The following is an 18,796-nucleotide window of genomic DNA, read 5'->3' on the forward strand; positions in this document are numbered from 1 at the left end:
CAGAACCACAACCGAAACCATGTATTTTGATATTTTAAGGGAAACAAAATGATTTATTGCGTTGGTAATCTGAGCGCTCGTGTATTCTCTGTACAAAGTTAAATAGTCATTATGTCAGTCACTCCATATTAGTAACAAGTATATACACCAGACGTTACAAACATATAACACACTAAATACTTTGTTTACAAGCAAGTCGTGGCATTTCTGAAGTTCTATTAAATCTCTAAAAACCGAAAGGCCCCCGACACGGATCAGCAGTAAACCCTAAAAGCCCAGCTCCGTCAAACGCTCTTTTCGCTTGTTTCCTGGTCGCTTCGGCCATCACGTGTCTCCAACTGCAGTGCGGAGGTAAAGGAACGCAGGCCAGCTGTCAGCCCACCCACCTGCGGTTTCAATCCCTCCACTTTGCCCAGATTCTGCTCGGAGAACCCGAACCCTTCTAATTTTAGTTTTTTTTTTTTTTCTTTTTCCCTCCTCCATTCTTCAGTCATTATGCGGAGACCCTTTTTCCAGACCCCTACGTAGGCTGTTATGGCGACGCTCTGACCTCCCGCCCTGTCCCCCTCTCAAAGCGCTCGGAACCAAGCGGCGTCTCGGGGGCTGGGTCGTGCAGATCGATGGTCAACGCTCCCTCCCGGGTTCCATGATCACACCTGGGGCCAAGTGTTACTTCACACGCTGGATTCTTTGGCAAACATGACACCTTGCACGGGGTTTGACATTCTTCCAGCCCCACCCGGACACTTCACACCAACACCACCCACAGAGGGTTCGGGGGGGGGGGGGGGGGGGGGGGGGGGGGACGGGGACATTCCTACGCCTCCCACGGTACGTACTGTAGATGCACCGTGGAACGGGCGCTCCTGGTTAAAGCTTTAGGACGGAGGTTCTCAGGTCCCTCCGGCCAGCAGGCGGGAGGGCAGGGACGGCTGACGGCGCTTCACCTCCTGCTGCAGCTGCTCCTTCAGCGTGGACACCTGTGAGGGGAGGGGGTTCAAACGTTTGCAATTGAAAAAAATCGAAACCCCGGCGCCGGTAAGGAGCGTACGACGCGGTGTGGGCACCTGCTCCTCCAGGCCCTTGACCCGGTGGCGGTGGGCCCTCTCCCGGGTGGCCAGTGTCCGCTCCAGGTCCCTGTAGTTGGCCCTCAGCCTCTCCACCTCGCGCTGGGCCTCGTCGCGCTGCCGAGCCCAGCTCTCACACGCACCGTGCGAGTGCTCCGCCTCGGCCAGCTGCGTCTGCTCACCGCGTGCACACGCACGCACGCACGCACGCACGCACGCACGCACGCACACACACACACACACACACACACACACACACACACACACACACACACACACACACACACACACACACACACACACACACACACGTTAAAGAGGCAGCCGTGCGAGCCACTCTTACAGTTTGAAGTATTTACAACACTTGCGAGCAAATAGTATCCCACCCCAGCCCCCCACAAGGTTTGTATTCAATAAACCCAACTTTTTTTTTTTTTTTTTTCTCCACGCCTTGACTCGGCCTCGTCTGCGAGGCTTACGCTGTAGGCTCGCAAGGCACGAGAAGTTCCCAAGTGATGATCTTGTTTTTGCTGACACGGCGCGCATATGCGGGCCGGCGGATCCCTCCGCGGCGGGGGGGTGGGGGGGGGCGTACCCCGGGTTGGCAAACAATGAGTTGGACCCGGGCCGCTGCTCCCCCGCCGTTCAAATGCGGGGACGGGTCCGTGGGTCCAGCCGCGAGGGCAGCGACCCGCTCGGGACCTTCTGGATAATCGGCGATAAAACATTTATCTAACGAGATCAAAATGAATTATTTAAAGCAAACCCTGCGAAATGAAAAGGCAAACGTAACACGCCGGGAAGAATGCTTGGGGTACGGATGATGAACAACAGCAAAACAACTGTAGTCTGCTCAACATTAAAGGTCTAACAGAGAGCAGATGTATCTGGAGCCGGGGGGCCCGAGGCCACTCAACTGCAGCCATTTCATAATGATTCCACCCTCCTAACAAATGGAGTTACATTGGACTGGAGCTGAGCGCGGGACCCCCTCGGCTTGGGGGGGATTACGTGGAGGAACATTGAAGAGTGAATTGATGATATCTGGTCTTTATGGCCGAGAAGGTTTTTTTTGTTTTTTTTTTTGGGGGGGGGGGGTGTTTCATACGCAATGCATTTTCAACAAGCAGGCAACACTTTGTTCCCTTCTTTGGATGGGGGGGGGGGTTCACATGCTACGGGACGCACAATTGCAGTTTGCGTTGCTTTACAAGTTTATTTTTCCAAAGCGGAACGTCGAGCAATATTTTGAGTGGAACTTATGTGTAGTTGGGGAATAGTTGAAAAGGAAGAAAAAACAAAACAGCGGGACCACACAGAGTACGTCAGGCCCATCGTATGGAATGTACTTGGCGTAATAAAGGGCGTCTTAATAATCAGAGCCGACGTGTTTGGCCGTCTCCTTAACAATGGGGTTGGCACGCACGCTGCAGCCTTCACAATGTCAACATGGCGCTTCTATTTGAAATCGTCTTGGCTATTTCGTTTTGAGCTTCGACCCCTATCGTAAGACGGGTTGTTTTTATTGTGAATGCTTAACATGCGATGTGAATTTGGGTGTTTCTTTTTTGATCATCTCTGAAATACAAAGTTTGTGTGCTCAAAATGGCCGACCCACAGCACTATTCTGGGGTTAACAAAAATATCAAAGGGTTTCTCTTGCCAAGGAGGCGTACGCAGAACAGTCTGACCCCAGGGACCGTCTATATCTGCTTTCACACGTGCACTCCAGACAATGTCCGGATAATCAGGTCCGGACATTGTCCGGAGTTGCACTTTCACACATGCAGCACACAACAGGAGATTGTCCGTGTCAGACGCGTTTACACCACCCGGAAATACTCTGTTTGGTTTAGAAGAGGGGCGGAGCCCGGGTAGAGCGTGCGGGCGGCAGGTCCTGACGCAATGACGCTGCAGAGTTTTAGCACACCCAAGATGGCGTACGAGGCGACGGACTTATCTTTTTTGGCGTTGACACTCCATGTACTTGGATGGAAGCACAGAGGCAAATAACTGGTGCATGACAGAGGCGTCATCATTATGTGACACGCCCACTCGCTCGCTGTGAATGATCTGGACAATCGCCTTTTCTGTTCACACACCGTTCAATCGGACATTACGCAGACTTCGTACGAGGGTGGTGGCTGGGTGACGTCCGGGTTATATCTGGTCCAAATTATTCGCACATTTACGTTCAAACATACAGCTCCTCCGGGTGATGCCCGGATAATTTCGGGGTTGCAGTGCATGTGTGAAAGCAGCTTTAGTGAGGGAATCCGCATGTAACGTGCACTTTCCCACCTGCAGCAGAACGATCTGTTGCTGTGACTCCTGCAGCTCCTGCTCGACGGTGGTGAGAGAGCGGTCCAGGCGGTTCCTCTCCACGGAGAGACGCATGCTGCCCTCCTCCGTCTTCAGCTTCTGGCGCTCAACCTAGCGGTGCACATCCACCCAGCGCAGCATGAGAACAGCTGAAGGAGCTCAGGGGATGTCTGGCTCTGCGCACGGTGAACACGTCACTTATTCCTGGTGTTTAAGATGCCTGTAACCTCGACTCTTGCTTACCTTATCCAGTGTATTCCTGAGTGCGTTTTTGTCTTTCTCTAGCCTGACCGCCTGCCTCTCCGCATCCTTCTTCTCCGTCTCCAGCATGGCAACAGCTCTTTGCAGCCCGTGCAGCCTCTCCTCTGCCGACGCCCGCTCCGTCTGAGCCGACTGGGCGTTTCGCTGGACCTCCGTGAGAGTGGCCGAGCGTTGACGCAACACCTATGAGAGGGAAAAGACAAGCTAAAACATATAACTTGAAATATATTGAACATCTATACATGTATTTGGAGTCCAAAGGGGATATGCATCCGTTCAATTTGTAAAGATACGTTTAGTAAAAAAGAAATAAACTTTTTAAAAAGCACCTCCCCCACCTCCTGAGTGTTGGTGAGCTCGGTCTCCAGTTCTTCCCGCCTCAGCTCGCTCTGGCTCAGCTCACTCTGCAGGCTCTCCACACGCTCAGTGAAGAAGGACAAGTTCCTTTTACCCTCAGTCAAAGACACCCTGGCCTCCTCCCATCGGTCCTTTAGGGCACAGAAGACGGACGTCACCACCACCACCACCACCACCGTTTGGCACTCTGAGATGTCCCTCTTGTCTCCTGCATCCTCTTTCCAAACTCACCTGCAGCTGCCTCTTGTCCTGCTCTGCCAGGCTCAGGGTCTTCTGCAGTGCAGCCAGGCGCCCCTGGGAGGCGCTGTGAGCCGCCGCAGCCTCGTGGAGGCTCTGGTTTAGGCTCTGGGTCCTCTCTCTGAGTAAACATTCACCTTCCTGTGCTTTGAGCAGAGCCTGGTTTAACCTCTCCACTTCTCTCTGGAGAAAAGCCACGCGGCTCTCCCCTTCCGCGACCTAGATCGGTGAGTGGAGGAGGACAACGAGCACAGTCAAAGCCTGGAGGGGTGTTTTGGAGCTGTTAAATAATATTGATTCAACGTAGATATTTGGTGTGTTGTTTTTTTTTAACAAGACGGTATCGAATGGACGTTGCTGTCAGGGGAACATTTCGATGACAAAATACAAATGTCAAAAAATGATTTCTTCTTTTTTTGGGGCAAAATAATGGAACAGATGACCACTTTGACGGTGTACCTGTTTGACCAGGGAGTCGTGCCGCTCCTGGCGGCCGGTGCTTTCGGCCTCTCTGTCTCCCAGGCTGAGCCTCAGTCTCTGCAGCTCCCCCTCCAGGCTACGTCTCCCTAGCTCCACCCTGGTCGCCCGTGCTTCAGCAGCTTCCAGGGCCTCTCGCAGACGCCTCCTTTCTGCCTCGAGACGCAGCTCCACAGCGCGTTGCTTACTCAACTGTTCCTAATTGTAGAGGGAGAAAAGTGCGTTATTTCCATTTTACAATAAAAAAAAAACAAAAAAAAACACTCCACAAATTCTGCCAGCAAGAGGCCGGACCAACATACGTGAGGCACAAATGGACGACCAAACAAAAAACGACCTCCATCCGCCCCCCCATTTTTCTTCCCCCCATGCTCTTCATCTCTCATGCTCCCCCTGTTGTCCGGCCTGGGAATATTATGTGATGGAAAAGGGGCATATGGATGGCGTCACATATTGTTTGTGGCATCTGTTGTTGTTGTTGTTGTTCCGCCGCTCAGCAATTTCCTTCTTGTACTGCACCACCCGTGAGACCCGGCATATGGCGATCTTGGCAGGTCAAGAGTCACCACCGTGCACGTTGGGCGCGCGCGTGTGTGTTGCACGCAATGTTTTGCACCTGCGTATGCTTCTTCTCCGTTTCCGAGGCTTGCAGAGCTCTCTCCAATTCCTTCGCTCTGTCGCTGAGAGCCCTTCTCTCCCTCTCGCCTCTCCTTGCCACCTCCTCCTGCTGCTGGAGGAGGGTCTGGGTGGCAGTCAGACGCCCGTCCACACCCCGCTTCCCTGGAAAACAAGCACGATTACCGACACCACAAGATCAGCTGTAGGTTGGGCAAAGGAACTCCGACGGCATATTTGTCTCTCGGTCCCAGGAACTGTGTCAGCTACTCTTTTATCAAATGATTACATCATCTACTATACATACTACGTTGTCTACCTTCTTGGCATTCCTGCAGGGTGTTTTGTATCTGAGTGAGCTGCCTCTGAGCAGAATCTCGTTCCTTTTCCGCCTCTGCTACCTCTCGTTGTAAAGCCCCCAACTGGCACTGGGCGTCATCCTTCAAACCAACCAAAATCAGACAGAAGGGTTAAACCCGAGTGTAAACAAAGACATTTGTTTCATGTTGGGTCATAGTGTGCCGCTTGTCATGTTACCCGCTCTTTGTGTGTGTCCCGGAGCTCTTGCAGGAAGTCCCTGAGGCCGCTCCTCAGCGTGTCGGCGTCCAGCTCTGGCAGAGCCAGAGGAAGGGGCACGTCCCCCCTCTCAGGGGAGAGGCCCCCAGAGTGTAAGGTGTTATCAGGGGTGGCTAACCCAAAATCTAAAATACAAAAAAAAATTAAATCACACAGTTACATATGGTGTTGTTGTGTAATGATATTACTGTTATACCTTCTGTAATATTGTAGTACGTAATACCTTCACACGGATGAAACTGTAACATCCAGGATGATGAAGTTTATCTAACTACATGTATAAAGGAAGGATTCTCTGACTGTATGTCCTTCAATTATCCCGACAACCGTTCATCCGATCTACTTCACGCTTGGCGGGTGTATTGCTGGGGACCCACGGATGTGCAGTGTGGAATTTGGTGCAACGTGGATACGAGACACATGTAATATTAATAAACGGCGACCAGAGAGCCAGCAGGGCTTCCCATGAGAAACAGCGAGCCGGCGGGGCTTCCCCTGAAAGCCATCAGCCCTTTCCAAACAGGCGTGTTTGGCGCAGACAAGCGACACGTGTAATATTGCTAAACTTTGAACAAACAAGCGAAAAAGCGAGTTCGTTCAAAAGCATGACTTGGATGCGTTTGTTCCGGTTGGAAAGAGTCTATTTCCCCAGTGTTCTTTCACCGCGAGCCGCCGCGCTTTTCACAGACAGGCACGTTTTTGAACGGGAACTGCACTAGTAAACACAAAGAGAAACGTTTGCACTTTCAATTTCCCTCCAACCTTTAGGGGGTGAGCGTGGGGGTCGGAGAGGTGAGACGCTGCGGTGTCGCGAGATGCTGCTTAGCGCCGAGGAGCTCCCTCCGGGGCTCCGGCCCCGGCCCCCGCCGGCGCTGCCCCGGCCTCCGGCCCCGATGCCCAGCGTGCGGGTCAGCGTCGACTGAAGGCTTCCCAGGCGAAACTCCAGCTCCCTCCTGGCGGCCTCGGCCCGCACCAGCTCCGCCTCTGTGGCGGCCAGGCGGCCCTGGGCCTCGCTCAGCTGGAGGTCGGTCTGAGCGGCTTCGTCCTGGGCCGACTGGGTTCGCAGAGCCAGGTTCCTGGCTTCGTCCTGAAGCTTCTTCTCACAGCCGCGGGCCTCCTGCAGCTGAGCCGTCAGCTCTCTCTCGCAACCCCGCCAGCCGGACTCTGACTCCACCAGGCGCTTTTGAATCAGGGAAAGCTACGGCGAAGAAAGTAAAAAAAAAAAAAATTGGTAGAGGCAGTGAATTGAATCCTAACTCTGCTCCTAACGCCCGCCTCTCCTTCCTGACCTCCTTCTTCATGGAGTTTCTGGTGGTTTCTGCTTCGCAAAACTTCTGCTTGAGAGTGAGAATCTCTTTGCCTCGCTCCTCCTCTCTCTGCTCCTCCAGCAACAGCCGAGTCTGTAGCTCTGCCACCTCCGTCGCTTTCTGCTCCCTCTCTCCATCCAGCACCTTCACCTGGAGACAGAAAAAAAGACGGACACAACATTTCAGAGATAATGACTTGATTCCAAGTCTTCTTCCCCGAGCGTTGCAAAGTTCAGTTTCGGAGGCCAAGTTTCTTTGTGGCCTCGCGGCCGACCTGTCTGCGCAGCTCCTGGAGCTCTCTGCGAGCTTCGAGTCGTGACCTTTCCACTTCTCTCAGGCAGCTGCGCAGCTCCGTCACCTCCTTCTGAGTGGAGGAGAAGCTTTCCTCCAGCACTGCCAGCCGCTGGTCCTTCTCCTCACACTGCCGCTTCACGCTGAAACACAGGCAGGCACACGCACACACACACACACACACACACACACGTAGAATTACTTTGAAAGAATTTACATGTTAAAAAGATTTCTGTAAATCCATTTCCGTAGAATTGCTTTTGTCATATTGTGGCTCATAGACTCCTCCATAAGAATTTCTTGATCTCTCTTTCTTGTCATCTTTCATAATGGGTAAATTCATCTCAAAATGTAATTAAACCTGTTGCAAAAAGTTTACAAACAGTTCAATTTGAGTCATGTTTTACCTTATTCTCTCTGTTTCCGCAACTCTTAAGGTTTCCCTGAGCTGCGTGTTCGACTGGCTGAGAGTGTCCCTCTCCTTGGTGACATCACCGAGGGAGCGTCTTAGCTCCACCCCCTCTCTCCTGGAGCCATCCCCAGCGTCCCGCGCTTGATTGAGACAGCGCTCAGCCTCCAAAATGTCCCGCTTCAACTTGTCACGACTCTCCTCGCTGGCGGAGAGGGAGGCCCTGCTCTGGTCCAGCTGGAATGGGAAAGCGTGGCGGGCTCCATAAAACATGCATTTCACGACTTTACGATCTTTGTTTCCGGAATCGCTCTACCTCTTTGAGAGCGGTGTCGGCACGTGACTGCAGATCAGCGCAGGACTGGCGCAGACTGTGCACTTCCCGCTCGTGAGCCAGAGCGGCATCCTCCGACTGGGAACGAAGATTCTGGAGCTCATTGGTGAGCGCCCCTACTCTGGTCTGGAGGGAAAACAGTTGAATGGAATATTTAATGTGCAACAGCAAGAGAAGGGCGTTCTGTGTCGTTTCGGATACATTACCTGCTCCTGTTCTTTGTAAAGCGCTGCTTCCCTGGCCATCCTCTCAGCATCCAGGGCTACAGCTGACAACTCGGTTTGCAGAGTGGAAACCCGGTCGGACAGGACGGCTTTTTCCGCCTCCTTCAGGGAAAGGGCCTGCGAGTAGAAAGGACAAGTCAGCTGACGAAGCGGTTGACAAGGCTGCACCGTGCGTCTCGGGTGTGCGCCTCGGTATTTTCCGCCGGCGTGCGGAATCTTCCCTTCGTCCCTCACAGAGAGTCAAGACCTGCTGCTTCTCCGTCTCAGCGTGAAGAAGACACTGGTCCCTGTCGCGCTGCAGATTCCTCATTTCATCCCTCAGGTCCTCCCTTTCCCTCTCCGCTCGGTGCAGTTGGTTCTCTGCCTCATGCCGGTGCTTTTGCAGAGACTCCTCATTTTCGGTTTGTAAACTGTAACGCAGGGCCTCCTTTGGGATGAAATTTGTCGGTGGGTGAGATGACCAGCAGATTGGCAAGCATTAAAAACACAAAAGTCACCAGTCTGACGGCAAAGCTCAATGTGGGAGACATATTCATCTCCACGAGAAGAAACATTTTGAAATCAACGGACTCTCACCTTCTCCAGGGTCAGCCTCTCCACCTCCTCTTGGTGCTCCGCCATGGCCTTGTGCAAGGCCTGCTGGGCTTCTCCTCGCGCAGCATCCAGGGCTTTCGTCACCGCCTGTCTCTCCCTCTCGCTGTGGGCCAGAGCATTCTCCCCTTCTGAACGGACGCGTCTTAGTTCCGCTGAAAGTCCCACCGGGGAACATAGAACAGATGATGTATTACATAAGGGCCAGGGTTGGGCTCACTCCAGCCAAAAACTGTTCATCCCTGGTTATAGTGCTTGGATTCCTTTTTGCGGTACATTTTCTCTAATCAAGACTGTTATCATATGAACCTGTCTCTCTTATATCAATACATGAATTGGTTTTTTTTCCCTCTTCGGATCATCCTCGAGGCTTTTTACAATGTAACTGAACAAACGTGACCTTGTGTTCACCATCCACGTCCTTTATCTTTTCCTGCTTTCTTTCCATTTGTCAGCACCCCCCCCCCCGTTCCCCAAATCTCTCACCCATCGCGGCTTCGAAGCGGAGCCGAAGGTTTTGGTGGTCGGCATCCAGCTGCTCTCTGCGAGACTCCACCTGGACCAGCTGCTGCTGCACCTCAAACAGACTCGTCTCCAGGGACTCCCGCTCTGACCTGGGGAGCAAAGAGACACACAGTGTTACGTACGCCAAAAGGAACACACGGGAAGACACACACACACACACACACACACACACACACACACACACACACACACACACACACACACACACACACACACACACACACACACACACACACACACACACACACACACACACACACACACCAGCGAGAGCAAGGACCAAGGTAGATTGGGTTCAAGACTGAGATCACCTGAAAGCAGTCAGCTCTTCCGTCAGCAGGGCATTCTCCCTCTCGGATGCAGTGAGCTGGACCACCAGCGCCGCCCGCTCTCGGGCCAGCTCCGAGCGGCCGCGGCCGACCTCCTCCAAGGCCACTTCCTGCCGCTGGCCCTCTCCCCTGAGCACGCCGAGCTCGGATTCCAGGGAGCTCACCTCGCCACACAGCTGGCGGCGAGAGGCAGATGGAGACAAAGTGAATTGAAACTGCTTTCGGAGCTGAATGAAGTGAGGCCTGGTGCTCTTCAGCTAAAACAGAAGGACGACTAGAGGAAAATGTCTCTCGTACATTTGACGTATTAATTAAAAAGCAAAACGCCAAGTAGAACACTTAGATAAACAGGTAAAATCCTAGACTATCCCTTTAAGAGACAGCATGCTGTACCTGAGTGACTTTGTCCTGCAGCTTTAATCTTTCGGCCCCGAGACTCTGGAGCTCGGCCTCCATGCCGGCCCGGCCCAGCTCGGCGTCGCGCAGGGACTGCTGCAGTGCCGCGCGAGCCGAGTCCAGCTCCAGTCGCTCCTGCTCCAGTCGGACCAGCTCATCCCTGATCGTCACCTTCTCCTGCTCGGTCTCCCGTTTCTGGGCGTGAATGTGGGTTTTCTCCTCCTCCAGCTGAGGACCGGCAAAAGAATGAAACAACTTGGTAACGTTTCATCACGGTGAAGCCTACAGTATATACTGACAGGGTAAGAGGCCACGTTCCCTCGTGATTCCCTCACCTGGATGATTATGGTGTTGAGGTCGGCTTTGTCCTGGGCCAGGCCCTCGTTCATGCCGCCCATCTTAGCCAGCGAGTCCCTGAGGGCCGCCTCCTCGGACTGCAGCTTGTTGAACATCACAGAGAGCTCTGCGTTCTTTCTTTCGGTCTGTGCAGAAAGGAGGGATGGGCAGCCATGAAAGAAACAGTGCCGTGGCAGGAAAGCGACGGTGGCTGTGTTGCCAACCGACCACAACCCAAAACGCTTTCCTCACCCGAGACAGCGCTTCTGAGAGCTGGACCTTCTCTTCCTCCAGGACCCTCCTCTCTACCTCCCCCTGCTGGTGAGTCTCCCTCACTGAGGACAGCTCCCCGCGCTGCGCCGACGCCCGGCACTCGCTCAGGTCCCACTGCTTCTGACTGAAAGGAAACGTGACGCAAATAACAAAACTAAAAAAGAAAACCTGCCCCCCCCCCCCCGTCACGTAACCATCAGCTAATCAGTGTTTATTTACATTTTAAGAATCTCGGCCTTGGCCCGGTCCCTCTCCTGAATGGCGATCTCTTTCTCCTCCCTCTCGTGGTGTCGCTCTCTCTGTGCAGACGTCACGGCCAGCTGATGCTTCTCGCTGGCCATCTGTAAGATCTGAGAGCTGCTCTGGGCCTCCTGGGCCACCTTCTCCAGACTGACCCTCTCGCTGGTACGTGGCACCGAGACAGACGCCAAGAGGAAAAAATCCGCAGAAGGAGAACATGGAGAATCTCCACACAGACACTTAAAAGGCAACCAGGGAATGTTATTGTGCGCTCCACGGCTTCGGGTGTGGGAGCTGTTCTACCTGGCTAACGCGTCCCTCTCCAGCTTCAGGCGGTCTCGTTCTCGCTGAGTCGTTTCCTTCTCCCTCTGGGCGGCGTCTCGGTCCCCCTGCAGCGCCTGGTTGCGTTGCTCCATGTCTCTCATCACAGACTCGGCCTCGGCAAGCTGCCGGCGTAGCTGCTGCACCGACGCCTGGGCGGAGGACAAGCGCCCTCGGAAATCCTGTCAATGACATCGAATAATTCATAGTAAATGTTGCAATAAAAAACACAATATCCAGGCTGAGCTAAAATATACACAAAATAAATAATACCAAGTGTTAGTGCGAAGTATATCTGCTTTTAGATAAACTCGAGAAAAACAATGTACTGCCACCGTGACCATTGTCGGGGCATTAAGAACTCAACTCCAACTGCTCCTACGCTAGAATACTGCGATCGTAGTGAGGATGGAAATGTCTGCATGTCAGTAGCAAGCAGGATGGCGAGGTGAAAAAGGAGCGCACAAGCTCGGCCAATCATCCTCGGGCTCGACGTGGTACCTGGAGCTGGAGCTGCCGGCTGGTGACGGCGGAGCGCAGGGCGGACAGGCCGGCCTCGGGGAGAGCCACCAGCGAGGAGGAGCCTGAGGGGGAGGAGGAGCGCCGCGGAGATGCGGTCCGGTGAGGAGAGGAACCGCGGATCAAGGCCACCAGCGGACCCCCGGCGTTGTCCTGGTCTGCCTCCGACGACGACTCTCCGTCGGACAAGACGGCCTGTGAAAAAAGGAAAGTCAAAACCCCGACAATTTTAGACTTTGCGAATACCAAAGGGTTTGTTTGCACGGTGCCTTTGTTTGTCTGTTTTCGTTTTTTTTGTTTTTTTTTACCTGAGCGATATCCCGCAGCGTGTCCAGCAGAGTGTCCATGTGCGCTCTCATTGCCTGCATGTCGGACTCGCCGTTGCCAAACTGCTCCTGAACAGATCAGCAATAAGAGTGTTAAAATGCTTCTCGCGCACGGAAGTAAGGGCGACGATAAGAGGAGGGAAGCTCTCTTCCCGTACCTCCAGCCTCCTGGTCAAGGCGGCGATGTCTCCGTCACGCTCCTCAATCTTCCCCTTGAGGCGCTCCCGCTCTCGCACCGAATCGGAAAGCCTGGCGGGTTCAAGCGGGATTCAATGCCTTTCCTTTCATAAGCACACAAACAGGCGCCGACCCGGAAAGACACGTTAAGCGCGGCCTGGACGGCGGCGTTGGACGGCGGCGTTGGACCTCTCTGACCTGACGTTGAGCTCACTTCTTTCCGCCTCGGTCCTGGTCTGAAGGTTGGCGACCTCAGCCGCTCTCTCTCTCAGCTGAAGCTCCAGCTGCTCCCGCGAAGCCGCCTCGCGCTGCAGGGCGAGGTCCGCCCCCCCCTCCCGGCTGTGCAGCACGGCCGACAGGGCGGCGCAGGACGACTGGGCCGAGTGGGACGCCCGGACCAGCTCTTTACGCATGTCCGACAGGTCCCTGGGACACAAGGGAGACTTTGGTTGTCGAAAATACGCCGCAAATGTTTTTGAGGGATCAACCATTTTTTGACAAACGCCTCGCAGAACAGTCAAGGAAACCATGCAAAAATCACAGGTTTTTACAACTTAAAAGCACCACATCGCATGTAATAGCGGCCACAAAGGTTCTGATCTTGACCTCTCCGTGCCGCTCTTCAGCTCACAGACGTGTCGCCTGAAACCAACCACTTGTCGCCACAGCACCAGCAGACGGCCGTGCTCGCCGGTGAAGTAAGTGTGGAACGACTGCGCGGGAGAGGGGCGACAGGGAAGACCAAAAGGTTACAAGAGCCATCATCTCAACTCGACGTTTCCCGATGCTGGAAGACACGCGGAGAACATCCATCCGCCCCACCTCTTCCTCCCTCCTCCAGTCGGACTCCTTCTGTTCCAACTCTTCCCTGGCTGTGGTCCAGTCGGCGGTGAGCCTGCGAAGGTCCTGGCTCAGGGCCTCGTTAGCCAGACCGGCCTGCTCCAGCTGCTCCCTGAGCATGGCGTTCACCGCGGACAGGCTGCTGCTCCTGGGAAGACAGCGATGGGGGGGGGTGTAAGATCAGCCATGACGGCGGCCGTCGCAGAGGCTGCGGACGTCCACCCCGCTACTACCACGGTGCTTTCAAAAGCCCGTCGCCAACCGCAACTTATCTGCCACGGAAAGCTGAATCACCTCTGTTGTTCCTCCTCCAGTCGGATGAAAGCGTCTTCCAGGCTGCTGCTGGGTTCGTCTTGATGGCGACCATCACTGTTATCCTGAATTGGGAAATAACCCGCGGTGAGAACGGTTGCGTATGCGGGGCGGGGCCAACAAACCGGGGCGGGGGGGGGGACGACACTTACGCCGGATCTCTGCTGCTCCGCCTCCGACGTCCGCTCCTGCAGCGTCTGCTCCAGATCCCCGCACCGCTTCTTGTACTGGAGGACCTGGCGGCAGAGAAGGTTGGGCGGCGCTCAGCTGGCAGAAAGGGCCCGGGGCGAACGTGGGGAAAGACATAAAAACGGCGGCTCACCTTGGCCTGCAGCTTCTGCACCAGCTGAGCCTGCCTCTGCTGGCCCTCCTGGTAGGCTGAGAGCTTGCGCTTGTAGGCGGCCTGCTCCTCGTCCAGCCGCCGGCGCAGATCCACGTTCTGCTGCGTGAGGCTGCGCGACTCTGGGGAATCCTGGGCCCCGTCGCCCGCCTCCAGACGCAGCGCCTGCTCCAGCTGCGGGGGGGGGATATTTCGTTTAAAGGGGGATTTTTTCCTTTCACGTCCTTGACACATCTTATTAACTGTTACGTGATGTTACGTCACGTCACGGAGCGCGACTGCTGTTTTGCATCGCGACATTGTGAAGTTCCGACATTGTTACCCTTTGAAGTGGAACAGTTATTTAGAAAGGAAATACATTGTAGTGGCTGTAGCAGCATACATGTCATTTTTTAAAAGCACGTGTGTATAGATATGCATACGCACATCATGCTCTGACATGGTTTATTTCACCGATTTATTCAACTTCCCTGACGTTGGATATTAGTGGAGAGAGACGGTTCACACGTAAACAACATGACCAAAATTCATGGCAAATCAGTGGAAAGCCACGATGCACGAAGCTTTTGGGCCCTTCCTGGGTGTAGTAATGCCTAATCTCTATTAACGTAACACGTAGCGCCCACCCACCAGACTCACCAGACTCCACTTAAGCCCCTGTTTACAATCGCCCGGGGTTACAAGTGCCATAGCAACATGCCACTTCACTTCATTCCAGTCCCCGTAACCAGGGAGACTGGAGATTTCCCCCAAACAGAGAAACAAAGGAGTAAAAAGGGAAAAAGGGGGGGAAATGGCCACAGTATTCCTTGTTTTGTATTCAGTCTCTTTGGCCAGACGTGTGTTGAAAAAATGTCTCTTTAACTGCTGAATCTCTGGGGAAAACCCATGAAGGCTGCGAGGCCACAGGTTCCACCAGGAAGACAATCGGTCACCATCGCGCCCCTTCTGTAAAGTACAGAGACAGAGAGCTCAAGCAGCCGCCGCTGGGGTTGCGCCCGCCTCACCCTCTCGCTGATGGCGCCGTACTTGATGGCGAGCTCGTCTCGGTCGGCTCTGCTGTGGGCCAGGAGGTCCTCCAGGCGCCCCAGCTCCCCCTGCAGCACGCTGTTCTCCTCCTGCAGCGACGCCACCGAGGACATGGCTCCTGCTGCCGGGGGCCAAGGGACGGGACGGATGGGGAGGGTGAAAAGGAGTGTCGGTGACCAACGGCACTTTCCAAAATCAAAGCCGACGTCGGGTGGTGATGGTGATGATGGTGATGATGATGAGGATGATGTTTGCGGTCAACTTACAGCTGTCGTTGAGGTTCTTGGTGACGATTTCTCGGACGCGAGCGGGCAGGCACGTAGGAGGGGCATCTGGGGAAGGGCCTCGGACCGTCAGCTTCTTCTCCTCGGACAGAACGCTCTCCTCAAGCCTCTTAAGATAAAGAGATGTTTCATGATTAAAATCCGGATCTGATTCCATTATTTGCGTGTTGGAAATGAGCTGAGTATATTCTGAGCTAAGAAATCCATTTTAATTGTTTAGCGCTTTATCTCAGTTACAGTTGGGGTAGGGAGAAATAACGATAAAATACTGATATTGTCATATGAGACTAGATATCTTCTAGAATGTTGGTTATTTTAATATTAATAATATTGTTTGTCAAATATTCCTTGTGTGCAAATTTTTTATGACAGCAACAATTGTGGTCCCCAAAATAGTGTCAAATAATCTATATTGAAGTATTCATCACGTAACCTTGTGATATTTGATTCGGGCAATTTCTGCCAGCCCTAATTATACACTTAAAGGGCATTCGAGGTCCATGATCAAGAGAGTTTAACAGCCTGGCTTGAACCTTAACAATAAACAAAAGAAAATAATGGAAAATAAAGGAGAAGGATCCGGCCCACACCATTTGCAGCAGGACAAGTAGACCAAACCTGCTCCCCCATTATAAGAATGATCGCATTACCCCACCCAGACACAGAAACCCATCAGCAGCAGCGCCCTGCAGACTGATCCCTCACAAATACACTTCATCGCATGAGTAAAGAGGCCAAATGTAGAAAACCGCCATCGTCAATACTTCACCTGGATCACAGACTCTAATTTGGAATCCGCCTCCGAGTTTTCCATGGTGCTCATTCCTCCAGTAGATGATAAGATCCCCCCCCCCCCCCCCTATCTGTCCGTGAGGCTGTCTAATAGGATTAAAGTGCCAGATCTCAAATAATGCTGCTGATGCGGTTTGTCCCCTTGCGTTCTGGAGATGAGATGAATGGAAACGGGGAGCAGGGCATTCGCTGCTGGAGCTGGAATCGATCTTGTTTTTTCTGGGTTTTTTTTTTTTTTTTTTCTCCTTCCAGTCACTTGAGTAAGGTCGAGTGAAGCGTGTGTCCAGCTCCTGCCCCGTCTCCTCCAGACTGCAGGCTGAGATTGAGGACAGCAGGATCAGCAGGTTTTAAAGTGCCCCCCTCCCCTCCACACACACCCACACACACACGGCAAGTAACAGAAAAAGTAGAAACAAAAGCCTGGTGGAAGGTCTTCTTTTAGACAGTCCGAGTTCAAATGAATTAAAATGCTTTATTTCCATTAAAATTTATTTAATGGAAATAAAATTAAATCTCAAGCCTTTAATTATTCCTTCCTCGTTTTCGGACGCACATCACATTCATTTGTTTACATTACATTTCATTGATCAGACGCTTTTATCCAAAGCGATCAGGAGCAATTAGGGGTTAAGTGTCTTGCTCAAGGACACTACAGCATGCTAGCAGGAGGAGCCTGGGATCCAACCAGCAACCTTTAGATCACTAGACCACCAGCTCTACCTCCTGAGCAACCATCCCCCCCAGTTAACACTGTTTCAGCAATTTTGTTTCATTTTCATTTTCATTAGTTATTACTTGTGTCATTATCAATCTGCCATCCACTGTCCAACGTCGCTGAAAAACAATCGACGAATAAAATAAAAGACACGTGTTCCCAGCAGAGCTCCCTGCTGCGAACACATTTTCAGCTGTAGACGGATGAGATTGGACACATTCCACGCACCGCACGACTACTCCAAAGACATCCACCCTTGGAAGACGGTGCTCCACGTAGCAGTCCGTGTTTGAATTGCCATAGTTGCAGGAAAAGAGAGCGGCCCCGGGGGCCCCGGGCCCCGGGCCCCGGCACAACAACTTCTCCAAACAAAGTCATTTCCAAGCAGCACGAGCGGGGGTTGTACTGTGGTGGTTGACAGAAATGAACTGTTTATCGTGGACCTTACTGCACGTGTCAACACGCACGCCGGTCACTGTACGTCGTTGCTGCTGCGGCGCTGGAATCTCCCCGTGGGGACGAACACGAGTGACTCCAACTCATCTGATCGCGTCTGGAACCGCAGCAGCGGCGACAAGCGCTCCGACTCTTTTTTGGGGATTCGGATTTTACGAGTCAAAAAAAAACAAAAAAAAAACGAACAAACAAAAAACAAAACACAACAAAACACGGAATAAAGGAGCGGCTGGGCTCCCCGGCCCTCTCCGAGCGCTCTCACCCTGTCAGCGCCACTGACGGGATCAAGGCGGGAGAGCTCGATGGAGCGACATGCGGCGCCCGAGTCGTTCAGAACGTTCGAATCGTTCGCGACTCCCGCAGCGCCCGCCGCGCTGAACCACGCGGGGGCGGTGCGGTGCGGGGCGGTGCAGTGCGGTGCGGGGCGGTGCGGTGCGGGGCGGGGCGGGGCGGGGCGGGGCGGTGCGGGGACGACGACAATTATTTTAGTTTTACCACAGATTTGATGAAACACGTGATACGCGGCGAACCGACGCCTCAGCCTCTTCCTCCGACCCGCAGATGGCTCCGCTCGACGGTGGCCACGCCCTGGCCCCCGTCCCCCCCCGTCCCCGGGTGGAGACAGCGTCGCCGGGAGGTTCCGTCTCGACGCGGTGGAGGTTTTATTTTCCTCCACTCGTCCGCGCTCCATCGATTCTGCAGCCGGTCCCCTTGATAACACCCCCCCCCCCCGAGATGATCCCCCGCCGAGAGACGCGCGTGGACTCACCTGCGCCGGAGCCCCCGGAGCGGCGCGGCGCGGCGCGGCGCCCGGGCTGCACATGGTCTCCTCTGCGCGCCGTGTTCCTGCGGCTCCGGCGGGATCCCGGGGTTCGTCCGCGGCGGGGCTGAGGGGCGGAGGGCACGGCGCGCACCGTGCTGCGCCGCGCTACGGCCGTCTCCACGCTTTTCCGGGGAGGGACTTCCAGTTCAGACCGCTGGTTCACACGGTCGAGCTCATCGCACTGTGGGCAACAGGCATTTTAGTCACTTTATCATTACCATTACATATCATTTATTATTACGTTATTGCAGTGTTTTCTATTACTTGTATTAGTTATTACTATTACTGTACTACATTACCATATTTTTCCATAATATCGTTTTGTATTATCAATCATATACAGAAATAACCCAACTATACTACATTTATATATAAAAACATTATGTATATGCTGTACGTTAAGACTGTCGGACATTATTTTTTTATGCCACTAATTTGTCTACACTACGATGCACTTACCAAGACAAATTCCTTGTACATGAAAATGTACTTGGCTCAATAAACTGATTCTCTATTTCACCATAATCTAGATGAATATACTTATTATGGCTATACACATTTACTATACCAGCCTATGTACTAGTAGTATCTATTACTTCCTTGCTGCTACATACTATTTGTACTTTACTTTAGCATAACTACCAGCTGCCCATATTGGGCTCACGTTATCAGCTGCACAAATGCCCTACGCCCCA

The 18,796-nt window shown here is 53.3% G+C and overlaps 1 protein-coding gene across 1 annotated transcript; it reads right to left on the minus strand.

Annotated features, from left to right (window-relative positions):
- Positions 1 to 250: 250 nt before the first annotated feature.
- On the minus strand, positions 251 to 18,240 carry crocc (ciliary rootlet coiled-coil, rootletin). The gene is made up of 37 exons (XM_080001482.1): positions 18,048 to 18,240; positions 15,298 to 15,424; positions 15,010 to 15,152; positions 13,985 to 14,176; positions 13,815 to 13,898; positions 13,645 to 13,727; positions 13,333 to 13,498; positions 13,117 to 13,223; positions 12,709 to 12,936; positions 12,492 to 12,582; positions 12,316 to 12,402; positions 11,990 to 12,202; positions 11,471 to 11,670; positions 11,147 to 11,329; positions 10,907 to 11,051; positions 10,654 to 10,800; positions 10,316 to 10,546; positions 9,905 to 10,098; positions 9,555 to 9,682; positions 9,054 to 9,223; positions 8,725 to 8,904; positions 8,460 to 8,594; positions 8,236 to 8,379; positions 7,918 to 8,156; positions 7,494 to 7,653; positions 7,202 to 7,369; positions 6,675 to 7,110; positions 5,874 to 6,037; positions 5,656 to 5,776; positions 5,338 to 5,501; positions 4,704 to 4,919; positions 4,239 to 4,463; positions 3,989 to 4,138; positions 3,633 to 3,833; positions 3,369 to 3,500; positions 1,068 to 1,241; positions 251 to 980 (listed from the first exon to the last, which is right to left on the minus strand). Exons 1-37 carry the CDS (start codon positions 18,099 to 18,101, stop codon positions 894 to 896), a joined length of 6,069 nt encoding a protein of 2,022 aa, XP_079857608.1. The 5' UTR covers positions 18,102 to 18,240; the 3' UTR covers positions 251 to 893.
- Between the last annotated feature and the right edge of the window lie 556 nt (positions 18,241 to 18,796).

The sequence above is a fragment of the Zeus faber genome, assembly GCF_960531495.2.
Source record: "Zeus faber genome assembly, chromosome: 5".
In the NCBI taxonomy this organism is placed as follows: domain Eukaryota; kingdom Metazoa; phylum Chordata; class Actinopteri; order Zeiformes; family Zeidae; genus Zeus; species Zeus faber.